General features: G+C 56.3%; 2 protein-coding genes across 5 annotated transcripts in view; one reads left to right on the top strand and one right to left on the bottom strand.

Moving 5' to 3' along the window:
• ZNRF1 (zinc and ring finger 1) overlaps positions 1-17513 on the top strand; it is a 95825-nt gene extending 78312 nt beyond the window's left edge. Inside the window, exons 2-5 of one of the 2 annotated variants that reach the window (XM_045987876.1) lie at positions 3614-3709; positions 13446-13551; positions 15168-15259; positions 16508-17513. In XM_045987876.1, coding sequence (XP_045843832.1) covers positions 3614-3709; positions 13446-13551; positions 15168-15225 — 260 coding nt within the window. In that variant the 3' untranslated portion in view covers positions 15226-15259; positions 16508-17513. Of the gene's footprint in view, positions 1-3613; positions 3710-13445; positions 13552-15167; positions 15260-16213 lie in introns of both variants that reach the window. The other variant, XM_045987878.1, reaches the window with a different exon arrangement.
• Positions 17514-17550: 37 nt separating this feature from the next.
• Positions 17551-24826, bottom strand: LDHD (lactate dehydrogenase D). Of its 3 annotated transcripts, none has more exons than XM_045987873.1 (12): positions 24710-24826; positions 23873-23985; positions 23517-23658; positions 23166-23307; positions 22870-23029; positions 22442-22641; positions 22219-22347; positions 22006-22133; positions 21339-21429; positions 21141-21252; positions 20911-21067; positions 17551-17829 (listed from the first exon to the last, which is right to left on the bottom strand). In XM_045987873.1, the coding sequence occupies exons 1-12, from the start codon at positions 24782-24784 to the stop codon at positions 17785-17787; spliced, it is 1494 nt and encodes a 497-aa protein (XP_045843829.1). In that variant the 5' UTR covers positions 24785-24826; the 3' UTR covers positions 17551-17784. The 3 variants fall into 3 exon arrangements, with proteins under 3 accessions (XP_045843829.1, XP_045843830.1, XP_045843831.1); XM_045987874.1 differs by lacking the exon at positions 17551-17829 and adding an exon at positions 20610-20665; XM_045987875.1 differs by lacking the exon at positions 17551-17829 and having other exon boundaries at positions 20610-21067.
• Positions 24827-25372: the final 546 nt, after the last annotated feature.

Genomic DNA, 25372 nt, shown 5'->3' with positions numbered 1-25372 from the left:
GCAAGAGAGAGGCCAAGTCCTCTTTCTTTACGATGAGAACACGGAGGTCCGGGGAGTGGAGATTACTTAACCACATCTCGAAGCTGGAAAACCCAAGTCATCTTGTCATTTCCCACTCACGTAATAGTCTGTGAGTTCCTTTCTCATCCTTAACCCTGCCCCCCATTCCAGAAGAAGGTCTCGCAAGTGGCACTAACCCTGCTTTGGCTAAAATGTAGGTCTCTTCCTACCACGGCGCTGCTTCCTCTCCCGATGTAAGGTTTCCTGACCCACCTCTCCTTAAAACCCTGTTCTGAGGTGTTTTCCCGGTACCACCGAGCAGTTAACCCAGTTTCAACCCTGTCTCCCCAGAGATAACATCAGACCGCACAGGTTAAGGGCTCCGTCTCCCGAGACTGCCCCCCACTTCAGACACCAGTCACAAGTTCAGGTTTCACCTCTGCTTCTGCCTGACTGGCTCTTAATGAGATGTTCCCATGATCCCCTTCTCAAGTTCGTTTAGTTTGCTAGAGCAACGCACAGGACTCAGAGAAACATTTTACTTACTTGATGACCATTTTATTATAAAAGGATATAACTCAGGAACAACCAGATGGAAGAGATGCAGAGGACAAGGCATGGAGCCCCCATATCCTGTCCTGGGGTGCCAGCCCCCCTGAATCTTCATGTATTCACCGCCCTGGAAGCTGTCTGACCCCCATCCTCTAGGGGGGATTGTGGAGGCTTCATTACACAAGCATAATTGATGGAATCAGTGGCCATTGGTGACCCACTCCATCTCTAGCTCCCTCCCCTCCCCAGGGGTTGAAGGGTGGGACCAAAATTCAGATCCTCTAATCAGCTGGTTGGTTCCCTTTGCAACTAGCCCCCATCTTTAGTTTACCAAGGAAGTTTCCCAGAGTCACCTCATTAACATAAATTTTGGTGCGTTTGAAAGGGACTTGTTATGAGTAACAAGACGTTCCTTTCGTTCCTTTCGCATTACAGGTCTGGAGCTATTCGGGAACCAATGACAAAAGACCAAATACTACTGGTCGTCTTGTGTTAGGAAATTCCCAGGGTGTTAGGAAGTCTGTGCCAGGAAGGGGACGAAGACCAAATACATAGTTCTTACTGTAAATCACAATATCACGTTTAGTCGGCTTGTTCTTCCTGGATAGAAAGGACTTCCAGTGGCCTGCTAAGAAATCTGACCGGCCTCAGCCCCGCCCCCTGAAGTGTTTGAGCCTGAGTCTTCTTCAAGGCCTCTTTCTCTTTACAATGAGGGCACTGGCCTAACCCTGGGAGTCTCACCTTGGTTTGTTTTTCTGGGACATAAATGTCCAAAGACGTTTCCTTGTAGACCTTCTCGTTGGGTGGCCTACTTCCCAGTACCTTTGCTATAACTCGACTCTCTGTCCTGCATTCAAGGAGTCATGTTGGGACGCAAGGGTGATTGATGCTATTATAGTGATAACCATGAACCTGTTCTAGGTTATCAGAAAAGTAAGTAATGCGGGGCATAAGGCCTCCTTTCAGTAGTAACAGTTCGCGTCAGCACTTCCCAGCGACTGTATCGGGGCCCGATGTTGGAGGAGCTGGTCCAGGGCACATCCAGCCTGACGTGCTCTCAGGCGGTGAGGCTTCCTGGGCCCTCAGCCTGCAGACAGGGTGCTTACATGTAACAAGTTGAAACTAGAAATGCCCTGTAATCATTTAAGGTGTCATAAAACCTTGGTCGTCTGAGCCTGAAAAAAGGGCAAAAGAACTCTGGGAAAAAAAGAGACAATCTTCCAATGGTTGGTAATACTGTGGAATGTTCTTTAATATTAGTTTATGGGCATGAGGGCAGAACCAAGGCTGCAGAGGGACTTAGGGTAGATGTGAAGACATCCTCACTGTACAAGACTCCATTCCTTACTCAGCTGTCCGCCACATGTGTCACACTGGGTCTGTAGATTTCCGACCCGGGTTAGAAAAGAATCAGCCCAGCACATCTGAGATCTGGTTTTGCCAGAAAACAGGGGATGGACCCTCCGCCCACCATGTTTCTTTTCAGTCTTCTGGTTTTGTTATTAATGAGTTCATAACCCACCCAGAGATCAGAAAGTATAGCCCTTGCTCAAAGCTTGGCCAGGATCCTTGGATTGATAGCACTTGCAGGACTTTTTAGCTGAGACACAGGATGCCCGCGATCTTTGAGGAAAGGGGTCAGGGGAATGGGGATTGTGCCCCGGAGTCTGAGGTCCACTTTGTCCCTAGTTAACTGGACACTGGATTTTCTGTCTCGTCCTATAGTTCATTGTCACTGAAAAGAGGAGGGTTTGGAGAAGACTTTGAGCAAAGTGCTTAGCCCTACATGGGGACACAGGAGCTGGCTTGCTTCCTGTCTCTACATCTGGAGCTGTCAAAGTCCAGGGCTCTCCATATAGAGTGAGCAAAAAAGTATGGGAAGAAAAGTGCGACCTCCTCCTCTGTCCAGGAGCAGCTAACAGTCAATACGAGCCCTCCGCCTCTTACCTGTTTCATAGGAAGTGTTGCCGACAGAGATTACCATTGTCCAATGAAACCGGGCATAGAACGCTTTGGAAAGCTAACAGGAGAGTCAGATTTTCACAACAAGATTTAGATGTGCTCTATTGGATCTGGAAAATCCAGGCTTGGGGACAGGTAGGAATTAACGGTCACAAAAGGGAGAAGCTGCAATGTGTGAAATTTGATGTGGACAAATGAATAATAACTTTCCAGTGAGATTAGATCCTTTTGGTAGAATGGAACAGAATCGATCATTTGAAAATAATTTCAATAAAAATAAAATGGGGGAAATTGGAAATTGTTTATCTTTAAAAAGATTAAAAAAAAAATAAGTCGAGGGACTGTGTTCATTTAATCGAGTTCAGCTCAGAAGATTCTCGGCGGAAATCTCCAATATTGGTACCGTCCTGACGGAACTGCTCGGATGTGTGAGCAATCCAGGCTCCCGTGGTGGTGCGACGGCGGGGTCACTCCACCCTGTGTTCGCCGGGTCTTGGGCAACAGCTGTTCCTCTTAGTGGCACACGGCCAAGGCGCACGGGGCACCCTGCTGCTCCACACTCTCAGAGGACAGCTGCCTGAGCCACGGGGAGGCCCGGTGGGACGGAGGTGCTACCTGGCTCAGGGGGCGGGGGCGGGCAGGTGAAGGATGCACGTGCTGACCCGACTGCTGTCACGCTTCCTCCCACAGGGGCCCAGCCCAGTGGTTTGAGGGCTGTGAGGAGGAGAGCTATTAAATGCTTTGTTACCCTAAGACTGTTGATTTGTTTGTCTTGATTGCACCCCTGCCTATCCCTGCTGCCCACTAGAGCCCCTTGGGAAGGGGTCTAAAGGAAAATAAAACTCAAACCAGCCTGGGCCTTCGGAGAAGACTCGCCGAGGGGCCTGGCAGGGACAGCACTGGCGGGACAGTGGCAGTTGGGAGGTGGTGATAAAATAACAGAATGAATGAAGGAGGGATCGGGTCTAGGGTCTATCTAGATTGTAATCCTCCACGGTGGCCCTGAACCCCCTGGCCATAGCTGTCTTGGGGCCTCTGTGTTGGTTGTGGGTGTGCTTGGCTTGGAGGAAGTGTTTCATACTGTTCTCCTCTCTTGCAGGTTTCAAGTGCCCCATTTGTTCCAAGTCTGTGGCTTCTGACGAGATGGAAATGCACTTTATAATGTGTCTGAGCAAACCTCGCCTCTCCTACAATGGTAAGGATTTGGTGGGGGGACCCTCCAAGGGAGGGTCTTCAGTTGGTGCGGCTCCGGGCGGCATTGCCGCCCCGTTCTCTGGCGGGAGCGCCTGCGTGGTGTTGAGGAACTGACTGTTCAAGGGATCTTGGTGCGGCAGCTGGGAAGGAAGCAGAACAGGAAGGAAGGCCCAGGGCTCAGGCCTGCGGCCCTGGACAGGCTCTCGGTTTGCTCAGTTAGGCCTTTGCCCATTTATGCCTCTGCCACTGGGGGCCTGGGAAGAACGCCCCCTCCTCAGGGGAGGAGGCTTCGGTGCCGCTGGTGTGCACAGCACAGCAGCTTCAGCGAGCGGACACCCTTCAGGGAATAAAAATGCTGACCTGACACCTAGTCAGTCCACAAGGCCACAGTGCTTCCTACCTTGGAGGCTGCCTCAGAGCTAAGCAGTGAGTGCAACAGGGGTAGAATCACCGGGCCAGGCCGTCCCGTGAAACACGCTACCTCTGCGGACAAAGGAAGTATCAGCATGGGCCTGGTACGCTGTGGGTCAAGATTTGGGACGAGCCAATCTGAATTCAGAGTCTGCCTCCATCACTTCCAGACTGTACAGCCTTATACCAGCTGCTCAGCCTACCAGAGCCTTGGTTTTCTATCCATGAAATGGGACTGTCAGTAACCTGGCTCTTAGGTTTTCTGTCCAAATGAAGTAAGATATTTACACCTCAGACCCTTCAGTACAGAGCCTGGCACATGGTCAGTGGTCAGGAAGTTACAGCGGCCATTGATTGAGACAGTCACCCTCAAAGATGTGAACCCCTCCGTGAGTTTCCTCATCATTTTCCAGAGTGGACTGACCTCTCTTTAGTGCTGGGTGCCGTGGGCTGCCAGCAGCTCTCTGGTCTTCCACTGTTACGTGCTTAATCTGGTCTTCAGACCACGTTCACCGGAGAAATGCGTCTTCTACCAGAGCAGGCGCTGGATCTGAGGGGCTTGTGTCCCAGCCCTGTCACTGGGCTGCTCCCTGGGGTTGAAGTCAGAGCAGCACTCGGGAAGGATTCTGCGAGTTCTCAGTCTGTGGACTGGAGGGGAGGTGAGCCTGGGATCACTTGAGCCCCATCCTGACAGTGGAAGTGTCCCGGGTAGACTCTCCTTCCAGAGCTGTCCTTGGCCTCCTGCCTCCTCAGACCCAGACGCACTCCTGCCTCCACACAACGTTAGTCGAGGGAGGCCTGATGATTCCACATTGCTCCTACAAAGCGCATCTGACAAATCTGACCTACTCCGCTCCTAAAAGCACGCCCTCCTCTTCTCTTATCTCTTACTTACTTGCTTAGCGGAAATTTCTGCATGCACGTGGGCAGGCCAGCTACCTTCTGTCCCAGCTACCCTCAGTCGGTCGTACTTGGTCCAGTCAGAGGCTGTAAGGCAAGTTGTGGCCCCTGCCCCCGCCCCCAGCGTTCCCATCCCCTCTATTTCCCACCTGGTACCCAGGAAGCCCCTGTTCTACCCTGAGGACGCCCTCTCCCTGTCCCCGGACACTGACTGCTGCCATTCTCTGAACCATTGTCACGTGAGCTCTGGGCTTCCTGTCAGACTCGTCAGTGCACGTTCCTTAAAGGATGCTCTGGCTCCACTTGGTTCCGCTCCTCGTCTCTGCCTGGGACCATGGAGGGTGTCGAGTCTTCTCCGGTTGCCCACAGCCCTCCCCAGCCGTGGCCTCAGAAACTGTGTTCCCTCATCCTCCACATGTGCAGAGCCCTCATGAAGACCGCTTTTTGTCCTGTGGGTGACTGGGGAGAGTTCTCTGGAGACACTGCCTCGCTGTCATAAGAACACAAAGCAGCCTCAGAGTGGGCTCCGTCCGAGAGGACTGGGTTCTTGACGTCATCAGGGAGAACTTTGCAAGGGCAGCTGTGGAGGACAGAGTGCTCTTGGGGCCACCTGTGTGACAGGTACCCACACACCCCATTCATTGAGCTGGGAAGATGAGGGCCTTGTAAGTGCCTCGTGCTGCCCGGAGCTCTCTTCTGTGCCCACAGCCACAGGGAAGGGCCCCCCTCTGCCTGTCCCCTTCACTGCTTGGCAGCCCAGTCTGAGCACATGCCACCCGCAGAAGTCACACTCACAGTCCCCTTAGGGGAAGAGGAAGTTGGCCAACCAGCCCAAGACAGAAGTACAGCTGTTCCCATCCTGGTCCCATTTTCCCCCTCCTCCTCTAACTGAAAGCTGCATCTTCAGGATGTGTGTGTGTGTGTGTGAGAGAGAGAGAGAGAGAGTGTGTGTATGTGTGTGTGTGTGAACTAGAGGCTTTAAATTCAAGGTTCTCTTCTGCAAAAGCCAATCCTTCCCAGCAGAGGCAAGGAGCAGTGTGTTACATCTGGTCCTGTCAGTGGAATTTGACTTAAGGCCATGAAGATGCTTCAGAAATGATGGCCAGCCTTTCCCTGGACACTTTACGCATTAATGGCCGGGCTCCCGGGAGCCAGTCTCTGTTTGCTGAAGACATCTGAACCTTCCAGATAAGAAGGTGTTTGCCACCTAGAGTGTGTGCGTGGAGTGGAAGTCTCCAGAGCTCGTCTAGGGCCTATTCTAGTTCACATGAAGGACAGGCCTTTCAGGGGCCATAGGCCAACCAAGTCAGGGCCTCTGGGTGTTTATTTTGGTTTTGCCAATAACATACTTTGCCCATGATTTCTCATCACCCCATCCTCCCCACCTTCTACTTTATCTTTTCTGTTAAAAAGAAATGTGGGAAGACTTAAAGAATATATAAAGTGTAGAGCTCCTGGAATCTTCTGGAAAGTGGGCAAGATGAGCCTTTCTTAGTGGACAGAGAACAAAGTGCCATTTTCTTATGAAGATTCACCAGAACTCCTGGTCACTCCCCTGGAGATTTCTCATTGACACACACATACACACACTTTCTGTAATTGCTGGCACTAATTGGGGGTAATTTCTAGAAAATTTACAGTGGTTATATAAGATGAAATTTAGTTAACCACCAAAGGAAAAAAAGTAGAAACCTCCTAAATGAGGCAGATAGAAAGTAGTATTTTTCTTATTATGAGGGTTGGCCTGAGCCGTAGGCTGGAAAGCCTCCAGTAGCGGCCTGCCAGATTTAAAAAAAAAAGACAAAGCAAAACACACATACAACAACTTAGGAAAGGCAAGACTAGTTTAACTGGTCCACCCAGTGCTCAAGAGAAGTGGTGCTCCCAGGGCAAGCACCCGGCTCGGAAGGCTTGTGAGTTGCCTATGCCATGCAGAGGGTGCAGAGAGAGTGCAAGACCCCGGAGCAATGAGCACGCCATCCCTCCTCCTCCTCACCCAAGGGCTGCTCTGAACTCAGGACCCCTAGGAAATGAGGGGGGAGTTGGTCCGTCCCACTTCTGTGGGTAAATGTGGTAAGCTTTAATGGGCCTCTGATTTCTCTCCCGTTCTAACATCTGTTTGTAGTCCTGAGAGCTGAGACCTCGCCCTCAAGAATATGCACCCTAGTTTCGACCTTCACGTTGCTCAGCTGGCAGAATGAGCCTTGAGATGGGCTGCGGGACCTGATTTTGTTGTGAACAGAAGAGAGTCCTAATACCGTGATGGGGCGGACACAGTAGATGGCCAGCTGTTCATGGAAAGTTTAGGAGACCCTGATTCCAAGACCAGCCAGGGGTCTGTGGCTCCAGTAGATTCTGGCGTGTTTCAGGTTCCTTTGCCAACAGCACTAAGGGAAGCTTAGTGCCTGGTAAAGCAGTTCAGGAGATGCTCTGCTCTCTTCTGGAGTGCAAACCATGCCCTGCGTTTTAGGTCCTCACTACCCTCTCTCCTCCTCTCTGCCAAAAGTCGTTGCCCCCCCACTTCAGGGCTCTGAAAATGCTGCGTGTCATGCAAAGTTTCTTTAAAGGAGCGAGAATCTGACTCCCCTAAGAGCAGGAATATCTCCTGCTAGTTTTCCCCAAGCCAGCAGACGTGTGTAAATGGTGCTTCCTTGGCCTGCATCCCTGCTGAGACCCTGTGGTTGGGATGGAAGTGCCTTTTCTTAGGCCTGGAGGAACCAGGTCCCGGCCGAGGAGTGTGCCCAGCCCAGTGGGGCCCTGCCAGGGGCTATTGTTAGACCTGCGGCAGTGCCGGGCTCAGAGGTGTCCCCTCCTCCAGGCGGGAGGGCCGAGGGAGCTCCAGCACTGCTGAGCAGTGGGCTGCTGGGTGAGTGAGGAGTCAGCCGGCCGGAGACACACAGGGGCTTGCCACAGTGGGGACACAAGAATCAGGTGGCTGCAAGAGAAGGGATGGAGTGGGGTCGCCGTGGGGAGCCCCATTGAAGAGGAAGCCCTCCAGGCCTGAGCTTTATTGGCTGACCCTCGCTGGGCTTCCATTATTGGAGCAGTCTGGGGTGTCTGGGTGGGGATGCCACCAGTGGTAGGGGATCTCTCTGCTCTAGGTTTCCCCTTTCCCTGGAGGTTTCCCGAGAAGGGAACTGGTGACACCTGGCACTGATGGCACCACCCCTCCCTTATCCGCAGGAGACGGGGCCGGCAGCTCTGCATTTGCTGGGGAGGCTACAGGGCCAGGCTCCGCTGCCCCTGGGCTGGCAGTGAGGCAGGGCGCGGAGCCAGTGTCCATGTCATGTGCTGGGGGTTCTCCTTCCGGCTCCTACCTTCCTTCCCAGCACCAGGGGAAAGGCATTATGTATGGTCCTGCCCTCAGCGGCTGACTCCGAGCTGTACCAGCTTCAGCCTCCCCGCCCCCCCACCCATGAGGCCAGCAGCTCTGGGTGTCCCCTGGGGCGTGCGGGGGCCGGGGCTCTGCACAGGGCAGCGCAGCCTCACAGTGGCACTGGGGGGTAGCAGTGCCGCTCCCTGCACGTAGGCTTCTCCGCCCTTCTTGGGCCCCGCATGCACAAATCCACAAGGAGAGAAAGAGCTGAAACTGAGAGGCTGGTGCTTTCCAGCCTCAAGGGAAGAGACCCTGTTGCCTGGTCTCTTGGAGACCAGGAGAGGAGGTAAGGTCACCAAGTAGAAGGAAATTGTATTGGAAGCCATGGCCACTTACCAGCTACACAGGCTGATCCAGAGACGCGCCCTTGCCACCTGCCCAAAGGGTCTTTAGCATTCACTGAGCTGTTTCTGTGAAGTCCTGCCATACAGCTGACCCCAAAGAAGGGAAGCCTCCTTTCTCTCCTCGTCCTAGATCTTTCGTTGACAAACAGCAGCTATCAAGAGTGCTCCCCCTGTATCTCAGGGAGAGAGCAGAATTAAGCAGTCACCTCCCACCTGCCCTACCCCAGCCGCTGCCCAGGCATCACCCCTCCCCCTGCTGTGGCTCCGGAGAGCTTTGGCTCTGTTTTGGCACCCTGGTGTAGTTGGGAGGGACAGGCATTGGTGTCATTGAGCACCACCCCCAGCCAGACCAAACACTTCGAAGACCTCCCCTTGGGCAGTGACATTGGCTTTGCGCAGGGCATCAGGAAGCTTGGGTGGGGGGGGGGGGGGGGGTTGGGGGGTGGTTAGTGGTTAAGAGCCAGTAAGACAAAAGCAGAAGGCAGAGCTTCATTTCTGGGTTCTCAACAACCAGCATCGGTTAAGGCCCCCTCTGTAGGTACCTGGGGATACCAGGGGACATTTGTGTCTGTCTACCAGGTGGCCTCAATTTGTGCCAGGCCCAGGGTCCTCGGCTTCGGGCCTGGAGGTTCCCAACAGCAGGCAGCAGCCTCCTGCAGGAAGGGTGTGGAAATCACACAGGAACCTGTGGACAGCCAGGCATCAGTTTCAGCCACTTCCACCCCCCGGCTGAGCTCCCAGGGACATCTGGGGGCTCCTGATTCCAGAGCTCTAGGGACTGGGCCAGGAAGTTTTACTCAGCCCACTCAGGCCTGTGGCCGGATCTGTGTACCTCCTGCTTTCCGCTCCGGGAAGAATGCCACTCCCTGGGCACAACACTGGGTGTGGACACCGCTGGCCTCCCCACACTGTCAGGTTCCCAGCCCCCAACTCCTCCCTATCCTCGCCACTCCAGGCCACGGTGAGATGGGCTCCCCGCCGTGTGCCAGCTGGGTGGGCCAGCCCCCAGTTCATTCCCACCTGCACTGCAGCCCAGGCTGGCTGGTGAGGCACAGCACGGTGCTGTTCGCGAACGTGCTTTGCGAAGTGTAGTGTATTGGTAGTTGATTGTTAGGACGAAAATGCATCTGACCTTCCTGTGCTCAAGCCTGAGTCCTTGGTAAGAAAAAGGAACCGCCCTTGTGCCTCCTGTCTCCTACGCCTGGCCCTTCCCTCAGTGACATCCAGTATGAATAGAGAGGAGGGTCAAGTCCAGTCCTGTTGAAGAAGCAAATCTCAAGTCTTATCTCCATTCCCAGCTCCGTCACCTCTACCCTGGCCAGAAGCCCGTGCAGGTGGAGAGCACAGCTGGCCGGGCAGGGAGCTGTTTGGAACCCAGGGAATTCCAACCTAACCCCCTGACCTCACAGCTGGGGTGCCAGTCAGTGGGGGGAAATGGAAGGGATAATAACTTGAATCTGTAATCTTACTGTCCCACAAGGACAGGAACTCAGCCATTAGTGTGGAGAGGGGGGCGTGACCGGGACGCAGGGACCACACTCCCTGTACCAATGAGACTCCTGAGGCAGGGAGGGCAGAAGTCAGCGCCCAAGAATGTCTACAAGACAGCTCTGCCTTCTCAAAGCCAGACCGGTTTTCCTCCCATCCTTATTGGGGATTTTTCCTGCAATGTTTTATTTTGAAAGTGTCAAACATAGAGCTTGAGGGTTTTACCGTGAACGCCCAGATCCCCACCATCCGGAGTCTGCGTTTCCCTGCAAGCGCCAGTCACTTGGCTCTGCCCACCAAACCCATCTTCCCCGTCGACACGTTTCAGAGCCACATCAAAACACCGGTACGCTTCCTTCTTGGGGTTTTTAATTCTACAGGTAATGCACGTGCGAGTAAATTCACAAACACATAAAAACATGCTGCTCCTAGTCTTCCTTGCCTTCAACACTGAAGTGTAGCTCCTCCAGATGTTTTCTGGGCCTACGCGAACGCACAGAGGCACACACAGACTCAGTAAGGAGGGCGTCTGCTGCCGTAGGACATAGGATCTTGCCCTTTTGCTGTTCCACCGCTTGCCACTCTGGGAGTCTGAGGTGACCCACTGGCCGACTGATGATGCGCCATCTGCTTTTTCTGTTCAGGTGGGCCTGTGGGTTAGCCTGATGTTGGCAGGGGACGATCCCAGGTCGTCGTGGCCCAGCAGCTGAGAGTGACTTTTCCCACAGCTCATATGCCCAGGGACGGCAGTACTGAATTGTTCCTAACTTGGGCTTTTTCGTCAGGGTCCTGGTGGGGAGCTTTAAGGCACTTTAGCTCTCTAGAACTTGAAGAATCCTCATTTTCTGGGCCCCAGATGTTTCCCCTTCCCACCAGAGCAATCAGAGAGAGGACCCAGAAACAGCAAGTGGGGGGGCACCAAGTTAGGGTTTGGGGCCCTGCAGAGACAAGATGTTTGACTTCTCTGGCTTCCGTGTCCTCCTTGGCAAGATAGGGATGACGCATACGTCCTGCCTTGCTCATGAAACTGTGGCTCAGCTGAACACACACCATCTCGAGAAAAGTAGTGAGGAACTGATCCTGTTTCCAGCTCGCCTTTCTCCACATCCATCACACCCCCTTGGCATTTCTCCTGTGGTTTGGGGAACTTCTGAGTAACCTTGGCTTCCCTCAGCCTTGCACCTGCCTTTCAGATGTTAGAGTTAACCTTGTGTTCTGTCTTCTGCCTTCTTGGATTTCAGCTGAATCTCTGACCCACGTCTACACTCGTCACCCACGTCTCTCTTCTAAACCCCAGCTCTAGACTGCAGTGGACTCCTGGAGGTTTCCATTAGCGTGTCCCAATGGAGACACCTGGTCAGCACCTCGCACCCAACTCTGAACTCACTTCTCATGCCTGACCTTCTCTTCCTGGGTCCCCTCTCCTAGGCACCTGCCACTTGCCCAGCTGCCCTGGTCAGCACATGCCATCCCTCCCTCCTTGCCCCCATGGCTAGTGCAGGCCCTGAGCCCTTCCCTCCTGCACTGCTGCCTCGGCCTCCCGAACGGGCTCCCCATCTCTAAGCTCTGCGAGCCCATCCTCCAGTATCAGCAGAGACCAGTGGTGATCAGAATGCATCTCCAGAGGCTCCCGGTGGGCCAGATGAAGCCTAGTCACCGCAGCAGAACACGAGTTCGTCCTGGGGGTGTCTGTCTCACCCCAGCTGTGGCCCCCATGTCTCTCTGCAGGCGCCTTAGCAAACTTCCTGCTCTTCCCAGTGCACAGATACTGTTCCCTTTGCCCGAAATGCCCACCCCCCCCCGATGGGGCATCAGCCATCCCTTCTTACCTGGGCTTTTATGCATCATAAGGCTTCCTAGAAGTTTGTGTGCTGTTCATTTCCATTTTCTTATCCGCATCCTATGTGAGACTGTGACTTCAGTCCTGAGGCCGTGGCTTCTTCGCGGAGTTGCCTGTGCCCAGAATGTCATAGAAATTTAATAAGGGGCTGCTGCCCCAGCCACAGTGCTCCCCCGTGTGCTCAGGCTTTTCCAACCATGGCTGTGCGAAGGGCCTGGGGTGTCCAGTAGCTTCCTCCTGTTCCTTTTTTGGTGGGGGACCTTTTCTTCTTTTTTAAATTGAGTCGTAATACCACTTAGAACCTTCCCAATGCCGCCACCACCATCTCTGTCTAGTTAGGATTTTCCAAAGAAAACCCCTTGCATGATTGTACTTTTACCTGAAATAGAGTCCATCTCACAGAGCCAGAGGATAGAATAGGGGGTCACCGGGGCCAAGGGGACAGGGAAATAGGGAGGTGCTGTTCAACAGGCGTAGAGTTTCAGCCATGTCAGATGAGTAAGTTCTGGAGACCTGGCTGCAGTTGGCAGTACTGTGGTGCACTCTGGAAGATCTGTCAAGAGGGTAGATCTCATCGTAAGTGTTCTTACGAACACCACCAAAAGCAGGGAAGAAGAACACCCCTGCCCCATAGAGCAGTCACCCCCCCCAGCCCTCCTGCCCCAGCCCTGGGCCTGCATCTTGTCCAGATTGGCCTGCGCTGCACATTTCACAGGAAGAAGTCGTTGAATAGGGGACTTTTGTGTCTGTCTCCCTTCCCTTCGCGTGATGTTCTCCAAGTCCATCCACACTGCAGCCCGCATCCATGTCCGCCCCTTTCCCATGGCCGAGTGACACTCCGCTGTACGGATGGATTCCATTTGTCGTTCTCGACTGGGGGCGCCAGGGCTGTTTCCACCCGTCGGCGGTTGTGAGCAGTGCTGCTGCGGACTGCGGACGTGCTCGCCCAAGCCGTCGCTAGCGCTCTCGCCTCTCCCATCCCCTCTCGCCTCGCACCCCATCGCCGTGCTTTGCCAAACCAGAACCCCAGGCACCTGGTCCACGTGTATGTTTGGGGGAAGGTCTCCTCGGGGAGGCCGCTGGCCTCTGCAACATACCTGTCCCCACTCGAGCCCTTTTCACCCTTCATCCCCTGGCCACTTTCTTGGTGACTGGTCCCACCTGGTCTTGAGATCACTGACGTGCGGTATGCATGTCTTGTCTCTGCAGCGAGGGCTTTCGGGTCAGCGAACCCTTGGGCTTCTGTGTCACTCACACAGCCTTGCCTACTTCAGGTGGCCCAAGTGGTCCCAACCAGTTCCCAGACCTGTGCCCGCTTTGTGCCACCTGTCTGCTAGTGACTGACCGTCTTCCGCTCTCCTCTGTCCCCCCTTTGCAGATGACGTGCTGACGAAAGACGCGGGTGAGTGTGTGATCTGCCTGGAGGAGCTGCTTCAGGGGGACACGATAGCCAGGCTGCCCTGCCTGTGCATTTATCACAAAAGGTATGGAAGGGCCCCCAGGGCCGGCTCAGCTCCATCTGCGATCCCAGAGGGCTCCTTCCCTGCTGCTGGGGGAGGGGGGCACCACTAGCCGTTCAGTCCCCTCGGGTGGTAGGACAACCTCTTTGCCAAGGGCTCTAAGTGGGGGCAGAGCAGGTCTCTGGTGTGCTGGCCTGGATGGTGAGGGGGACCTGCGGAGCCCCACAGGCGAGAGGCACATAAGATCCCACCCGGAAGGAGGTCGCTTCTGCATGTCTCCCTGAGCTTTTTCTTCCTCCACGGGCCGCTCCATAGCACGAGAACTGTCGTCTGTGCCAGAGAGGTCGCACAGAGGGCTAGTGCGTGCAGCCCCTGTCCCTTCTCCCCTGAGGGCCAGAGGCAGGAATAGCCACGACTTGGGCAGCCGTGGCACAAAAAGCTGCTGGAATTACCAGGGCTCAGAGTCATTCTCAGGCTCCAGTACGAGCCACGTTCTTGCTTCCAGCTAGAAAGAAGACACCTCTTTTCCCAAGACGGGAGGACACTCTGTGCCATCTGCTCTTGGCTCCCTGAGTCCCAGAACTACCTCTGACACACGGGCTTTTTCATAACCCGCCTCACAGGGCTACTGGCCATGAGGCGGTGGTGGCGCCTGGCACGCAGATGTGGCTGGTGCATGAGAGGCTCCAGGTTGGCCCCGGGGGAGGGGGTTTTGGCCTGGGTCTGGCACAGATGGCTCTGGCCCCCCAGGGAGGCACCGCTCAGAACCAGAAGATGGAAATGCTGGGCTCTAGGGGAGAATTATGCAAATTATCTACCTGGTTCCTGTGTTCGAAAATACCCAGATGTTGGCTTACAAATCAGAAAGCTCTCTTGGGGCAATCTCTGTTTCCTGTCTGGTTCAGATGGTTCTTTCTCTAAACACTGGAGACCAGGGTTTCACTGTCAGCCTCCTGTCTCGCCCTGTCTGACCCTCCCCAGCAACGTGACTGAGCCAAAGGGCTGGTCCTCCCCTTCCCATCTCCTCCAGGAAGGGTTCTGTGCCATCTGCTGACCACAACCAACCAAGCCATGTAGAGCTTGGCAGGGGTGGGGAAGGAGGATGTCTCCTGAGAAGTCCCACCAGGGACAAAGCCTCAAGGCTGCCCCTTTGACTGAGGAGGGGGCTCTCCGGACCCCAGAGCTGGAGCAACAGCCAGCCTGCTGGGTCTTGGTTCCCATCTTCTTGTGCTTTAAGCCCGAGAGAGGTGGGCTCACTGGCCAGCACAGCTGTCCCGCTCTCACCCACTCCCTGGTAGCTGTTACCCCCCACCCCCCTGATTCCATCCAGGCTCCACTCGGGTGAGGCCTTGGTCCCTCTCAGGGCCACACTCCCTGCTTCCTGCAGCTCCCAGATCCATCCAATCCTATACCCACCATGCTGGGCCGATGCCTCAGGCTGAGCTGACATCAGTCTTGGTGTTCTCCCTTCTTGCTTCAAAAAGTGGGTGTCTGGGGACATACTTGTTTTCCCCTGAAGTCCTCATGAGTGAGATTTAGCAAACTCCTCCTCAGAAGCCTAACCCCTGGAGAATATGCCCTAAGGAACAGCCTGGTCAATGGTAACAGCCTGGTCTCCCCTTGCCACCTCCCTGCCTCAGTTGCATAGATTCGTGGTTTGAAGTGAACAGATCTTGTCCAGAACATCCCGCGGACTGACCCTGCTGGGCTCGCTTGCTGACTCCTCTCAAAGGTGAGCCCGTGGCTGGGGGTGCTCTGGACTCCGGGCCTGGGGTTCGGTCACTCTGGGGCCTGGAGGGTAGGGAGCTCAGGTGCCCTTACACACCCCACCAAGAGGGAAGCATCTTCTCAGTTAACGGTTCTGTGAGGGGGCGGGTATGATTCTCCAGAAAGACTGGCAAACACAAACCCCTAACCTGATGAAGGAGAAGCTGCTCAGTAGAATTAGATTCGCTGGGAAAAGACCAGTGTATTCCGGACATCTAAAGCGAGTCTCCCTGAAGAAGGCTCAGAAAGATCCCACGGAATGTGCCGGGTGGGAGAAGCAGCGGCGAGCTCTAGGACCAGACGCTGGGTTTGTGTCCTGCTCCGCCTCGTGCTGTAGGAGTGGTGAGGGCAAGTCCTGCTTCTTGGGGTCTCTGCTTCTTCGGGGCAGGGGGGATAACCTCACTCACTCCCTGTCTCCATATGGACGTCCCACTTACTAAACTAGACAGCCTGTAGGACGGTACGCTGTCCTCTACGGTGCTCATCCGGGATCATGTCACTGCTGGTTCTTCCTGCCTTTAGGCCACCTGCCTCCCACACACACTCACACTCTCACCCACACTCACGCACACACCGCTTCCAGATCAATCTCTGCAGCAGGCTGGCACAGCCTTCCCCACCAGGTGTGCACACGTGGTCCCTATCTAACCGTGTGCTCTGACTCCCCGTCTCTTCCCCAGGGCACCTTGTTTCTCTGCTGACCACCCTCTCCTGTCCCCATCCTCCCTGTCCCTTGTGAGTTCTGAGGCGGCACTTTCTTTTTTCTGGCAAACGAGCAAACCCCCTAGAGAAAACCAAAACCCTGACTCCACCTCATCTCACATCGAAAGGTTTTGGGGCCTCCTTTCTTTTCTCTCTCTCGCTGTCTGTCTCTCTTGTTTTTGTTTGTTTGTTTTGTTTTCCTTTGTTCTTTCATTAGGTTTATTTTATTTATTCCAAGTAAGCTCCCAGAACAGCTGATGATGTCAGACAAATCAGGGACATTTGCTCTTTTTACCTTCCCCTCAAAAACTGAGGACACGGGGAGAAGAAAAAGCAAGGGTGAGAGTGAGGCAGAGGGACTGGGCCGGCGCCGGAGCAGGAGTCCAAACCCCGGCGGGACGTTTGGCTTCGGGCCCCGGAGTGGAACCACAGACGCCCGGCCAGCCTCAGCGGGATGCACGCGGCCGGCCTCGGCTGCCAGAGCGCGACTTACGTGTTCCGGTCCACACAGGGACAGCCAGCCCCCGTTCCTGAGAGGAGGCATCGGACACGGGCAGAGCTGAGCTGGGGACACCAGTGGGAACAGGGCACCCCTTCTGCACTGACTTCCAGAGAATGGTTCTCCCTTTCTCCCTGAGGACACCAAATTGGATGAGAGCGAGTTTGAGAGAAGAATCAACTGCTATCTTTCCCCTCAGCCCTCCTCCCAGGAGGGAAAGGGCATTTTCTTTTACACCTTTGAAAGGCATTGTGGGTCTGTCTAAAGTGTTTACAAAAAAAAAATTATAAAAAAAAAAAGTCTAGTGTCGACTGGTGTTTTCCCTCGTGATGTTTACAGATTGCTGTCTGCTGCCCAGCTAGAGCCCACTCAGTGACAGAGACGAACGGGGCCGCGCACACGGTCTCCTGTGCCCAGCGCCATCCCACCCCACCCTGGCCCTGTCTATCACCAACCACTCTGCCTTGGGTGTTTTTTCTTTCTTTCTTTTTTTTTTTGTTTTGTTTTGTTTTGTCGGGGGGTTTTTTGTTTTTTCCCCCTCCATTTTTCTGGCTTGGTTTTGCACATATCTCACCTTGGGACCCTGATACGTAACTTCATTGCCAAAAAAACAACCTATCAAGGACCTTTTCCTCTCCCTACCCTTTATCTCTCCCTCCATCCCTCCTGGTTCTGGTCAGTTCAGAGGATTTAATAATCACAAGTGTCCTGCAAAAATGCCAGAACATTCTTCTTAGACCCTTGTGGATTTTTTGTTTCCAGAAAACTTAAACACACAAAAGACTTATTAAAGGAATATGTACAGTTATCCCTGTTTTCAGGCACTCTGTTTGAGAACATTTTAGCCATTGATGTTCACACGTGGCATCAGCCCATGCAAGATAGGTTTCTGTATTTATATATTAAAATAAAAAAAAAAAAACCTTACAAAAATGTTTAAAAAAATGTTCAAAGCTTGGGGGAAAAGCTTTCTTCATTAGTCAAGGTGTTTTGATATGGTATTAAAATGTCTGATAAAAGGTGCACTGTGTGACTTTATTTTAATGAGGTATTGTTACACATTCAAGAATTGGGGGTCGAAGGCCTGTCCCCCACTCCCTCACCTACCTCCTTAGCCTTCCTCCAGGCTGCTACTTGGCACTACAGGAGTGTGGAGTGGTCCTCAGAGCAGTCATGCCTGGGCAGAGGGAACCTGGCAGGTCAGACCTGAGTCCTTCAGGGTTACTGACCCTCCCAAGCATCATGGAGTCCGTCTGCCATCACCAGCGGAGTGGTTGTGACAGAACTCTTCAGGAAAGATCTGCGGGGGCAAACGATCCTGCAGCCAGTGGAGGCTGCAAGAATGCAGACTCAGGTATCGGCCCAGTCCCCGCCTTCATCCTCAGCTCCCCATCCCACGTCCAGTCCTGCCTCACCTATTGCTCAGTCTGCATCTCGGTGCTGACTCATGGGCATGCTTCATTGAGGCCGAGAAGGAGGCCCTGCTTTGGGGCTGAGCCAGCTCAGAGCCCTTGAACTGGAACCAGCCACTCCGGGCTCACAGGAGTTGGCACACCTCGAGCTGGGCGGGAAGCTCGGAGCAGGGGGTAGCGGCGCATGCCTGGTCTCTGTCCCTGTGCCAGACAGGCTCCTGGAGCGGCATTCCAGAGTCTCCTGCAGAGCCTGTGAAGGAAGGCTCTGGAGGGAGATGCCTCCAAGCTTCTGTGCTCACACCCCTCCTGGGGCCTCTCCAGTGCTGTTGCCTGGAGAGTGCTCTGGCTCCCCCAGGTCCTGGCTCTGCAGTCCTGTAAGGTCACGTGCTTCCCGAAGCACCTACTCTGTGCAAGGGCACCGCAGGCCAGGGGGCAGATGTGAACCGAGGCACAGGCACGCTCAGAGTGTTCAGAGAAATGCTAAAGAATTTGCGGGTCTGAGTCTGGGCCTTAGTGTCAGACCCACCTGGGGTGGGGAACCCCCAATCCCCCCCTCCCTCCCCGGAGACCAACCCTTCCCAGGGTAGCAAGAGCATGAGCTGTTAACTGTAGGTAGGCTCCTCTGTTGGGCAGAATGATCTTGGGGGGACAACTTGGCCCTTCTGAACCTGAACCCCAGGTTGGATCGCATTTGAGTGGGGACAGAGCCCCACAACTCAGGTCACCGTGAGGGGCAGACAATCCGCCCGGAAGCCTCTGGCACATGCAGAGCAGGTTTCCTCGTAGATCCGTCCCCGCAAAGAGCACTGTTCTATTCACAGCACCTCCTGCTTCTGCCTGGCAACTGTGTCTCCCTGTTCTAAATTTAATTCCTCTAGCAAAGCTGGCCCTGGAGATCTCCTTGCCTGACCCCTGGGCCTGCAGGCAGAGGCCTCTGTGACCACCTTGGCGGCTTTGGCCCCGGGGCCTTGGCAGCTCCCTGGGTGAGCCAAGTGGTCGTGACCCGGTAGGGCAGGCTGCAGCCCACTCTGGGCGCTATTCCACGCTCCTGGGGCCAGTCCCTGTCCCCACCCCCAGCGCCTTGCACTCCCACCCAGTGCACGGCAGCCCTCTGCTGGCTGCAGTGTTCTCAGAATCTACCCAGATTGCTGGCTCCGAGGGCAGGGTGGACCGGGCTGGTCTAGGCTTCCCAGGTAGAGCTGGGCTGTCATTCATGCTCCATCCAGGCAGCTCTCCCAAGCTCTGTCCTTCCAGGAAGGGAGGGAACCAGCAGGAGCTGGAAGGTGGCTAAGGGTCTTGCACACTTTGGGGAGCTTCCTGGGCAGAAGCAGCTCACTAAGACCGTTCAGCTAGCAGCCATTTAACAGTGTTGAGTTTCCTAGGAGAAGGTCCTTATGCTTAGGCGGTAGATGTTAAATTCTATAGGTAAATGGTGTCAGGGAATGTGTAACTCAATTCCAGATGGTTCCCCAGAAAGTACACACACAAAGCCAATTAGGCAGAAATAGTCACTTGAATCTTCAGGGGCTGGTATTTCAGTGAACAGTGTGCTTGTTCTTCCAGCTCATCTAAGAAGAGCCGTGCCCAGTAAGGGGAGACACCTCCACTGCAGACTGTCCCCCTGAGCTGGGAGCGAGGCAGCCAAGTGGAGGTGGGGTGGGGCCAGTGAGCTGTAGGCTGCTGACGCTTAGATGGTGCCTGGAGCTGGTCGCTTGGGGAGAGCCCTTGAGGCTTGCCCCCACACCACCTCTCGGCCCAGCGACTGCTTGCAGCCTGGGGGTGGAAACTTCATGGAGGAGCAAACTGGGCTCAGTCCAGTGTTCGAGTGGCTTCCAAGGACCAAGTTGGGCTGAGAAGTCCCAGAAGGGTGGCCTCTGTCCAGGGCCTGGACAGCTGATGGGGAGATGGGGGGGAGGGGCCCAAGAGATGGAGGCAGGGAAGGAGCTCAACAGGTGGCTTATGGGAGTGAGGTGAGATGGGAGGGTCCCGCTGGCCTTCCTGCTTTGCTGAGCTAGCACCTTTGCTTAGGGGCCAAGGGAAATGGGCCCGCAGGATAGGCTCCTGGGACGGAGTTTAGAGACCGACTTGCAAGACACCAAGCCAACCCCATCTCAACCCTGGGGAAGTAGGGAGGGGACCCAAGGCAGTTACAGGCCCTGGACGGAGGGAAGTCCTGGGTGCCGCTGCCCTGCGCACATGCTATGGTGTTGGGCGCCCTCTCGTGGGCTTGGGAATAACTGATAAGTTCGAGGGCCATGTGGTCTGGCCAGGGATCCTAAGGCGTGGGCAGGCCCAGGGGAGGGCAGATCCTGACTTCAAGAGGGAAAAACTAGTAGTAAAATACATCACACCATGGAGAAGTATAATACAAGGACAAAAATTTCACTTCCTTTTCCATTGATTGGCAGCAGCCATTTGAAGAACATGTTCAGAATGTTCTTGGGCCCAGTCCAGGCCAGTTGTGAGGGGTGTCAGCCATGGGCAAATCCTCAGGCTCTCTGTTCTCATCAGCAGCAGTTGCGACAGGGACTTTTGTCCCTGAAAGCGACTTTCTGTAGCCTAAGCACCATTCCCTCCCTCCCAGGCTGCGGTAAGTCAGAGGACAGACAGGGGAGGAGGGAGGAGGGACAAGGACAAAGGTTAGAGAACCTGAAGGAGGTGGTGAGGGCAAGCACAGGATGCCATTCACAGGTACTGTCTGCTCATCTCCAAACTGCTGCAAATGGGGTTCTGGTTTATTTCAGGGGCCCAAGGACACCTACACCAGGAAAGGCATGTTCCTGTCACCACACCAGACAGAGTAGGGCCGAGAGAGCTGAGTCCCTGAGGCCTTGCCCCCAGCCCTCAGCAGCAGGGAGGGCTGGACCAAGGGGAAGGCAAGCAAGGACACCTGCAGATCTGGGCCAAGACAGAACTGTTCTGTGACAAGAAGGAAGGTTCTAGAAAAGGAGGTTCCACTGTCTCGGGACTTGTGGGCCAAGCACTTGGAGCCCCTCACAGCACCTTGCCTGGGTTCATGAGGCCTCGGGGATCCAGCATGGTCTTCAGCTGCCGCATGATCTCCATGCCCACGACGCCCACCTCCTCCTGTAGCAGCTGCCGCTTGCCCAGCCCAATGCCATGTTCCCCAGTACACGTCCCGTGGAGTGCCAGTGCCCGCCTGGGAGGCAGTGAAGAGATCCTCGGCAGGGTGCTCCTCCCCCCTCCCCGCCAGCCAAGGGGTTTACTCTTACCTGCCCAGCTGTTCTCCAAAGTCTTTGACCCTGCGGAGCTCCTCAGCATCCTCTGGATCCACCAGCAGGATGCAATGGAAATTGCCATCGCCCACATGTCCAACAATACATCCTGGGGGCCCAGAGGATAGAGCTGCTGCCCCAGTCCAGGCCTCCCCCTTCCCTCCCTCATGGTGCTCCGGCAGTGGGCATGCAGACCTGTGAGCCCTGACGCCTTCAGGTCCTCCTTGGTCTGCACCAGGATCTCCGGCAGCCGGGAGATGGGCACACACACGTCGGTGGAATAGCCCTGGGTGAGGGCAGGTTTGTGAGGTTGTCCCCCCCCCCCCCAGCCCCTGCCTGCCCAGAGGTAAGAGGTCCTTGTGGCCAAGGTTAAGAACAGGTCAAAGGAGGCTTGGCCTCACCCCCCCCAAAACTAGCTGCTTTTCTCTAGGCCTGTTTGCCCCAGACAACCGGACACATGGCCAGAGTGAGTGCCCTGCCCTGCCCACAGAGGCTTCGCCAGCTCTCACCTTGCTCCCTGCCCGGCCACATGCAGGGCACACATGGAGGGGCCCAGGCAGTCACGCCTTCGCCCATGCTGCCTGGAGCCCAGTCTCCCCTTCCATTTGGCTGACCCCTTCTGCTTCATCCTCTCTCCAGCCAGCCTGCCCTCCGCGTGCACGGACCCTAAGAGCACCTGCGCTGTCCCTGTGCCCAGGCCGGGGCTCCCTCCTGAGGGTTTGGCAGACAACTACTTCCCCGCCGGACAGTGTCTGAGAAACAGCTGGGTAGGGGCCAGGCTGCCCACAGTGGGTCTCAGCCTCCTGCTTGGGACATCAGGACGGTGGGCAGTGGCTGCTACCTGCACCCCAGCCCAACTCACCTTGCAGCCCGGCCGCAGGGCCAGAGCGGCGTACCAGGCGTTGTGCCGCGCCGCCCAGAGCCGGCTGCGCTCCTGGGCCCCCTTGGCCCAGGAGAAGTGGGAGGCTCCGTTGTGCTGGGTGATCTCCTCTGCAAGGGCGGGTTGGGGGGAGGTTCACACGGGGCCTCACTCGGGGCCAGCCTGAGCCCCCCACCCCACAGGAGCCCCGCACACCTGCCCGCTCTATCTGCTCGGCCAGTGCCTGCTCAGACCCATGGAACTCGAGGAAGAGTGTGGGTGCCACGGAGTTGTTCAGCTGGCTGTGCCTGTTGCAGGCGTCCATCATGACTTCATCCAGAAACTCTGGGGCCAAGGAGAGGGCAGGTGAGGTGAGGCCCAGGCTTCAAAGGGGGCTTCTTCCAGGGAGCCCACCTAGACGGCCCAGCCCGCAGCTCACCAATGCGGGCCACGGGCACTGCAGCCTGGAGGATGTGAACAGTGGCATCCACAGCCGCCTGGACACTGGGAAATGCGCAGGTGGCGGCCACCGTGGCCTCAGGGGCGGGGTGCAGGCGCAGGGTGGCAGCCGTGATGAGTCCCAGTGTCCCCTCAGAGCCCACGAAGAGCCCTGTGAGGTTGTAGCCAGCCGCGCTCTTCCTGGACCCCGGGGACATCGAAGGCCGGTGAGTGCCCGGCCACGAGGTGGTGGCTTTCTGGCCACAAGCCTGAGCTGGAGGCCCAACCCGGTCCCCTAGGCCCCTGCCAGGTGGGGAGTCGGCCCAGCCTGCCATCCAGACAGGTGAAGAACGTTGGCCCGTGTGACCGGAGCCTCAGAGCCCTCAGGGGCCTGGCCCCAATCCCATTTCCGGGAGGGGCGGTGCTCACCGGAAGTGCCGCCCGAGGCCCGCGGTGTGAAGCAGCCGGCCGCCGGGCAGCACCACCTCCAGGTTCAGCACGTTGTCCCGCATCGTGCCGTAGCGCACAGCGTTGGTGCCGGAGGCTGCGGTGGCCACCATGCCCCCGAGGGAGGCGTCCGCGCCCGGGTCTGCGGGGCAGAGTACAGGCAGAAGGCGGCCTGGGGCACATACCCGGGGACGGAGGGCTCCCCTCGCGCCCGGAAACGGCCCTGCCCCCCTGGGAGCCCTCAGGGCCCCGGGGAAGGGCCTCGAGCTCCAGCCTACCCACGGGAAACCAGAGGCCACTGTCCCGCAGGTAGGTGTTGAGAGTTTTGCGGGTGACGCCGGGCTCCACCACCACGGAGAAGTCCTGTGAGTTCACCTTCAGGATTCGGTCCATGCGTGTCAGGTTGATGCAGACGCCGCCCTGGTGGGAAGGGACGCCAAGGGGCTGATGGACCCCCGTCCTCCCGGGGCCAGGCCACCTCGCATAGGACCTCCTCTCCAGGCTGAGCTTCGGCTGGTCCGCAGCCCCCGGAGGGCAGGTAAGGCGGGGAGGAGGCAGCCCAGGTGTGACAGGCAGGAGGAGGGCCTGGGCTCTGGCCCAGGGGGCCCTGGGGGTGGGGGGGCGCCTACCTGCATGGCACAGACTCCACCCTCAAGCCCCGTGCCCGTGCCAAATGGGATGACGGGCACTCCTTGGCTGTAGCACAGGGCGGCCAGCCGGCTGACCTGTTCCACATTCTGGGGCCACACCACGGCGCCTGGAGGTCGGGACCTGGAACCAGACCGTCAGCAGTTTCTGCCAGCACGGTGTACCCTCGGGCCCTGCTCATGTTGGAGGAGCCCCAAAGTATCACGGGGCCTGAGGCTACACGTGGGAGAGGGACGGGTGGGGAGGAAGGGCAGAGAATGCAGAGTCCTCCCCCCAAAAAACGAAAGAGCGGGGGAGAAGAGAGTCCAGGACTCTGATGGGGGAGGGGCCCCCACACCTGTGCATGGACTCATCGTGCCCGTGCTGCTCGCGGTCAGCAGCAGTAGTGGACACGTGAGGGCTCCCCACAACTGCCTTCAGAGCCTCCACAAAGCCTTTGCTGAGCTCGCCCTGCAAAGAAGAAACACACTGCCAGAGTCGCTCAGAGCCCCCTACCCGCAGTCCCCCTGGGGCAGGTCCAGGAGTGGGGGAGAGGCTGCCAGCACCCCCACTGACACCAATGGGAGGGCCAGCGCAGCTAGGCCTGGCCAGAGGACCCACAGGAAGTAAACCCACTCTACAAGAAGGCCCCTTTCCAAACGGAACCATCAGGTCTGGTTCCAGGTTTCAGGGTAAAAACAGCACCTGGGTCAAAATAGGAACCAGATTCACTCTATGGAAAGGAACACTACAGGGTTCCATAATGTAGCCAGTCCTGCTCTAGTGGCTTGGAAGAGTTACTTATCTCTGCCCTTCCTCCAACACTGCCCCAGGCACGCTAGGAAACTGAGAGGGATAAAAGAAGAACGGGAAGGGAAAGCCCCATCCCCAAGCCACTGAGGTGCCTCCCCCCACCATCCTTACCCCCTAGGCATTGTTTCAAAATGTGTACACATTTGGGAGCCCCAAAGAGAGCGTTCTGGAGCCCACACACTTTCGATTTTACACCCCCCAGCCTCATTTGTGGCAGCTGTGGGGGCCTCGGCCCATCTCACTCAACACCCACGCTTGGCACAGAGTGAACCCAGTGATCCTCCGCTCAAGGTCATAGGGTGCTGGTGCAGCACACAGAGCCTGGTGGAAGCTTGGCATCTGGCCCCCCACCCTCCAGAGAGCTTCCCCCTCCCCCACCTACCTGCGTCCCCCTGGAGCAGTAGCCCCTCCAGGGGAACAGCCCCCAGGTCGCAGCAGCTCGGAGCAGACTGGCCATTGTGGGGCAGCAGCCTGAGGGGCGTGTGCATGGTGGCCAGGCAGCCGCCCCAGCCCAATCGCTGTGCTGGGGGGGGCGGGGGTTGCTTAAGGTGGCACGGCCTTAAGGTGGCCCTGCCAGCCCTTGGTGAGTCAGGTGTGCCCTGTAGGCGCGTGTCAGTACTCCCAAAGGAAAGGTGAGGGTTACCTAACACAAAGGGATACAGTCTAGCGGCCTCTTTCTGGCTTAAGGCTCTGTGGTGGCTTCCCTTGGTCTTTAAAATAAAGGCAGCCTCCTAGCCATGGACTTAAAGGTCCCTATGGTCCCTGCTCTCCTCTGCCCACTTTTTTCCAGTCTCCTCTTTGGCGTCTGAGTTCCAGTTTCCCTTTGGGTTCCTGTATCCCCTGAGCTCCAGCCCGACTCAGGGCCTTGGCACACACCCTTTGTCTCTCTTACCCTGCAAGTCTCAGGACCAGGAGGGCGGAGGTGGGGAGGGAGTAGGGCAGTGAGGCAAGCCCGGAAGTCTCCCCAGAAGAGGGGAGATCTAAGTGGGCACTGCTGTAGTTCACCGGGCTAAGTGAAGGAAAGGGAGCGGAAAGGGAGCGTGTC

Source organism: Meles meles, chromosome 19 (assembly GCF_922984935.1).
Source record: "Meles meles chromosome 19, mMelMel3.1 paternal haplotype, whole genome shotgun sequence".
NCBI lineage: Eukaryota > Metazoa > Chordata > Mammalia > Carnivora > Mustelidae > Meles > Meles meles.
This window is presented reverse-complemented; position numbering and strand designations above follow the sequence as displayed.

Excerpts from the sequence above, each read along its gene's own strand:
- LDHD (XM_045987873.1), bottom strand. The coding sequence starts at position 24,784 with ATGGCCAGTCTGCTCCGAGCTGCTGCGACCTGGGGGCTGTTCCCCTGG. Across the intron at positions 21,430-22,005 it reads CCCTGCGGCCGGGCTGCAAG|GGCTATTCCACCGACGTGTG; the intron begins GTGAGTTGGGCT and ends GCCCTCACCCAG. Across the intron at positions 17,830-20,910 it reads GCCTCATGAACCCAGGCAAG|CCTCCACTGGCTGCAGGATC; the intron begins GTGCTGTGAGGG and ends GCATTCTTGCAG.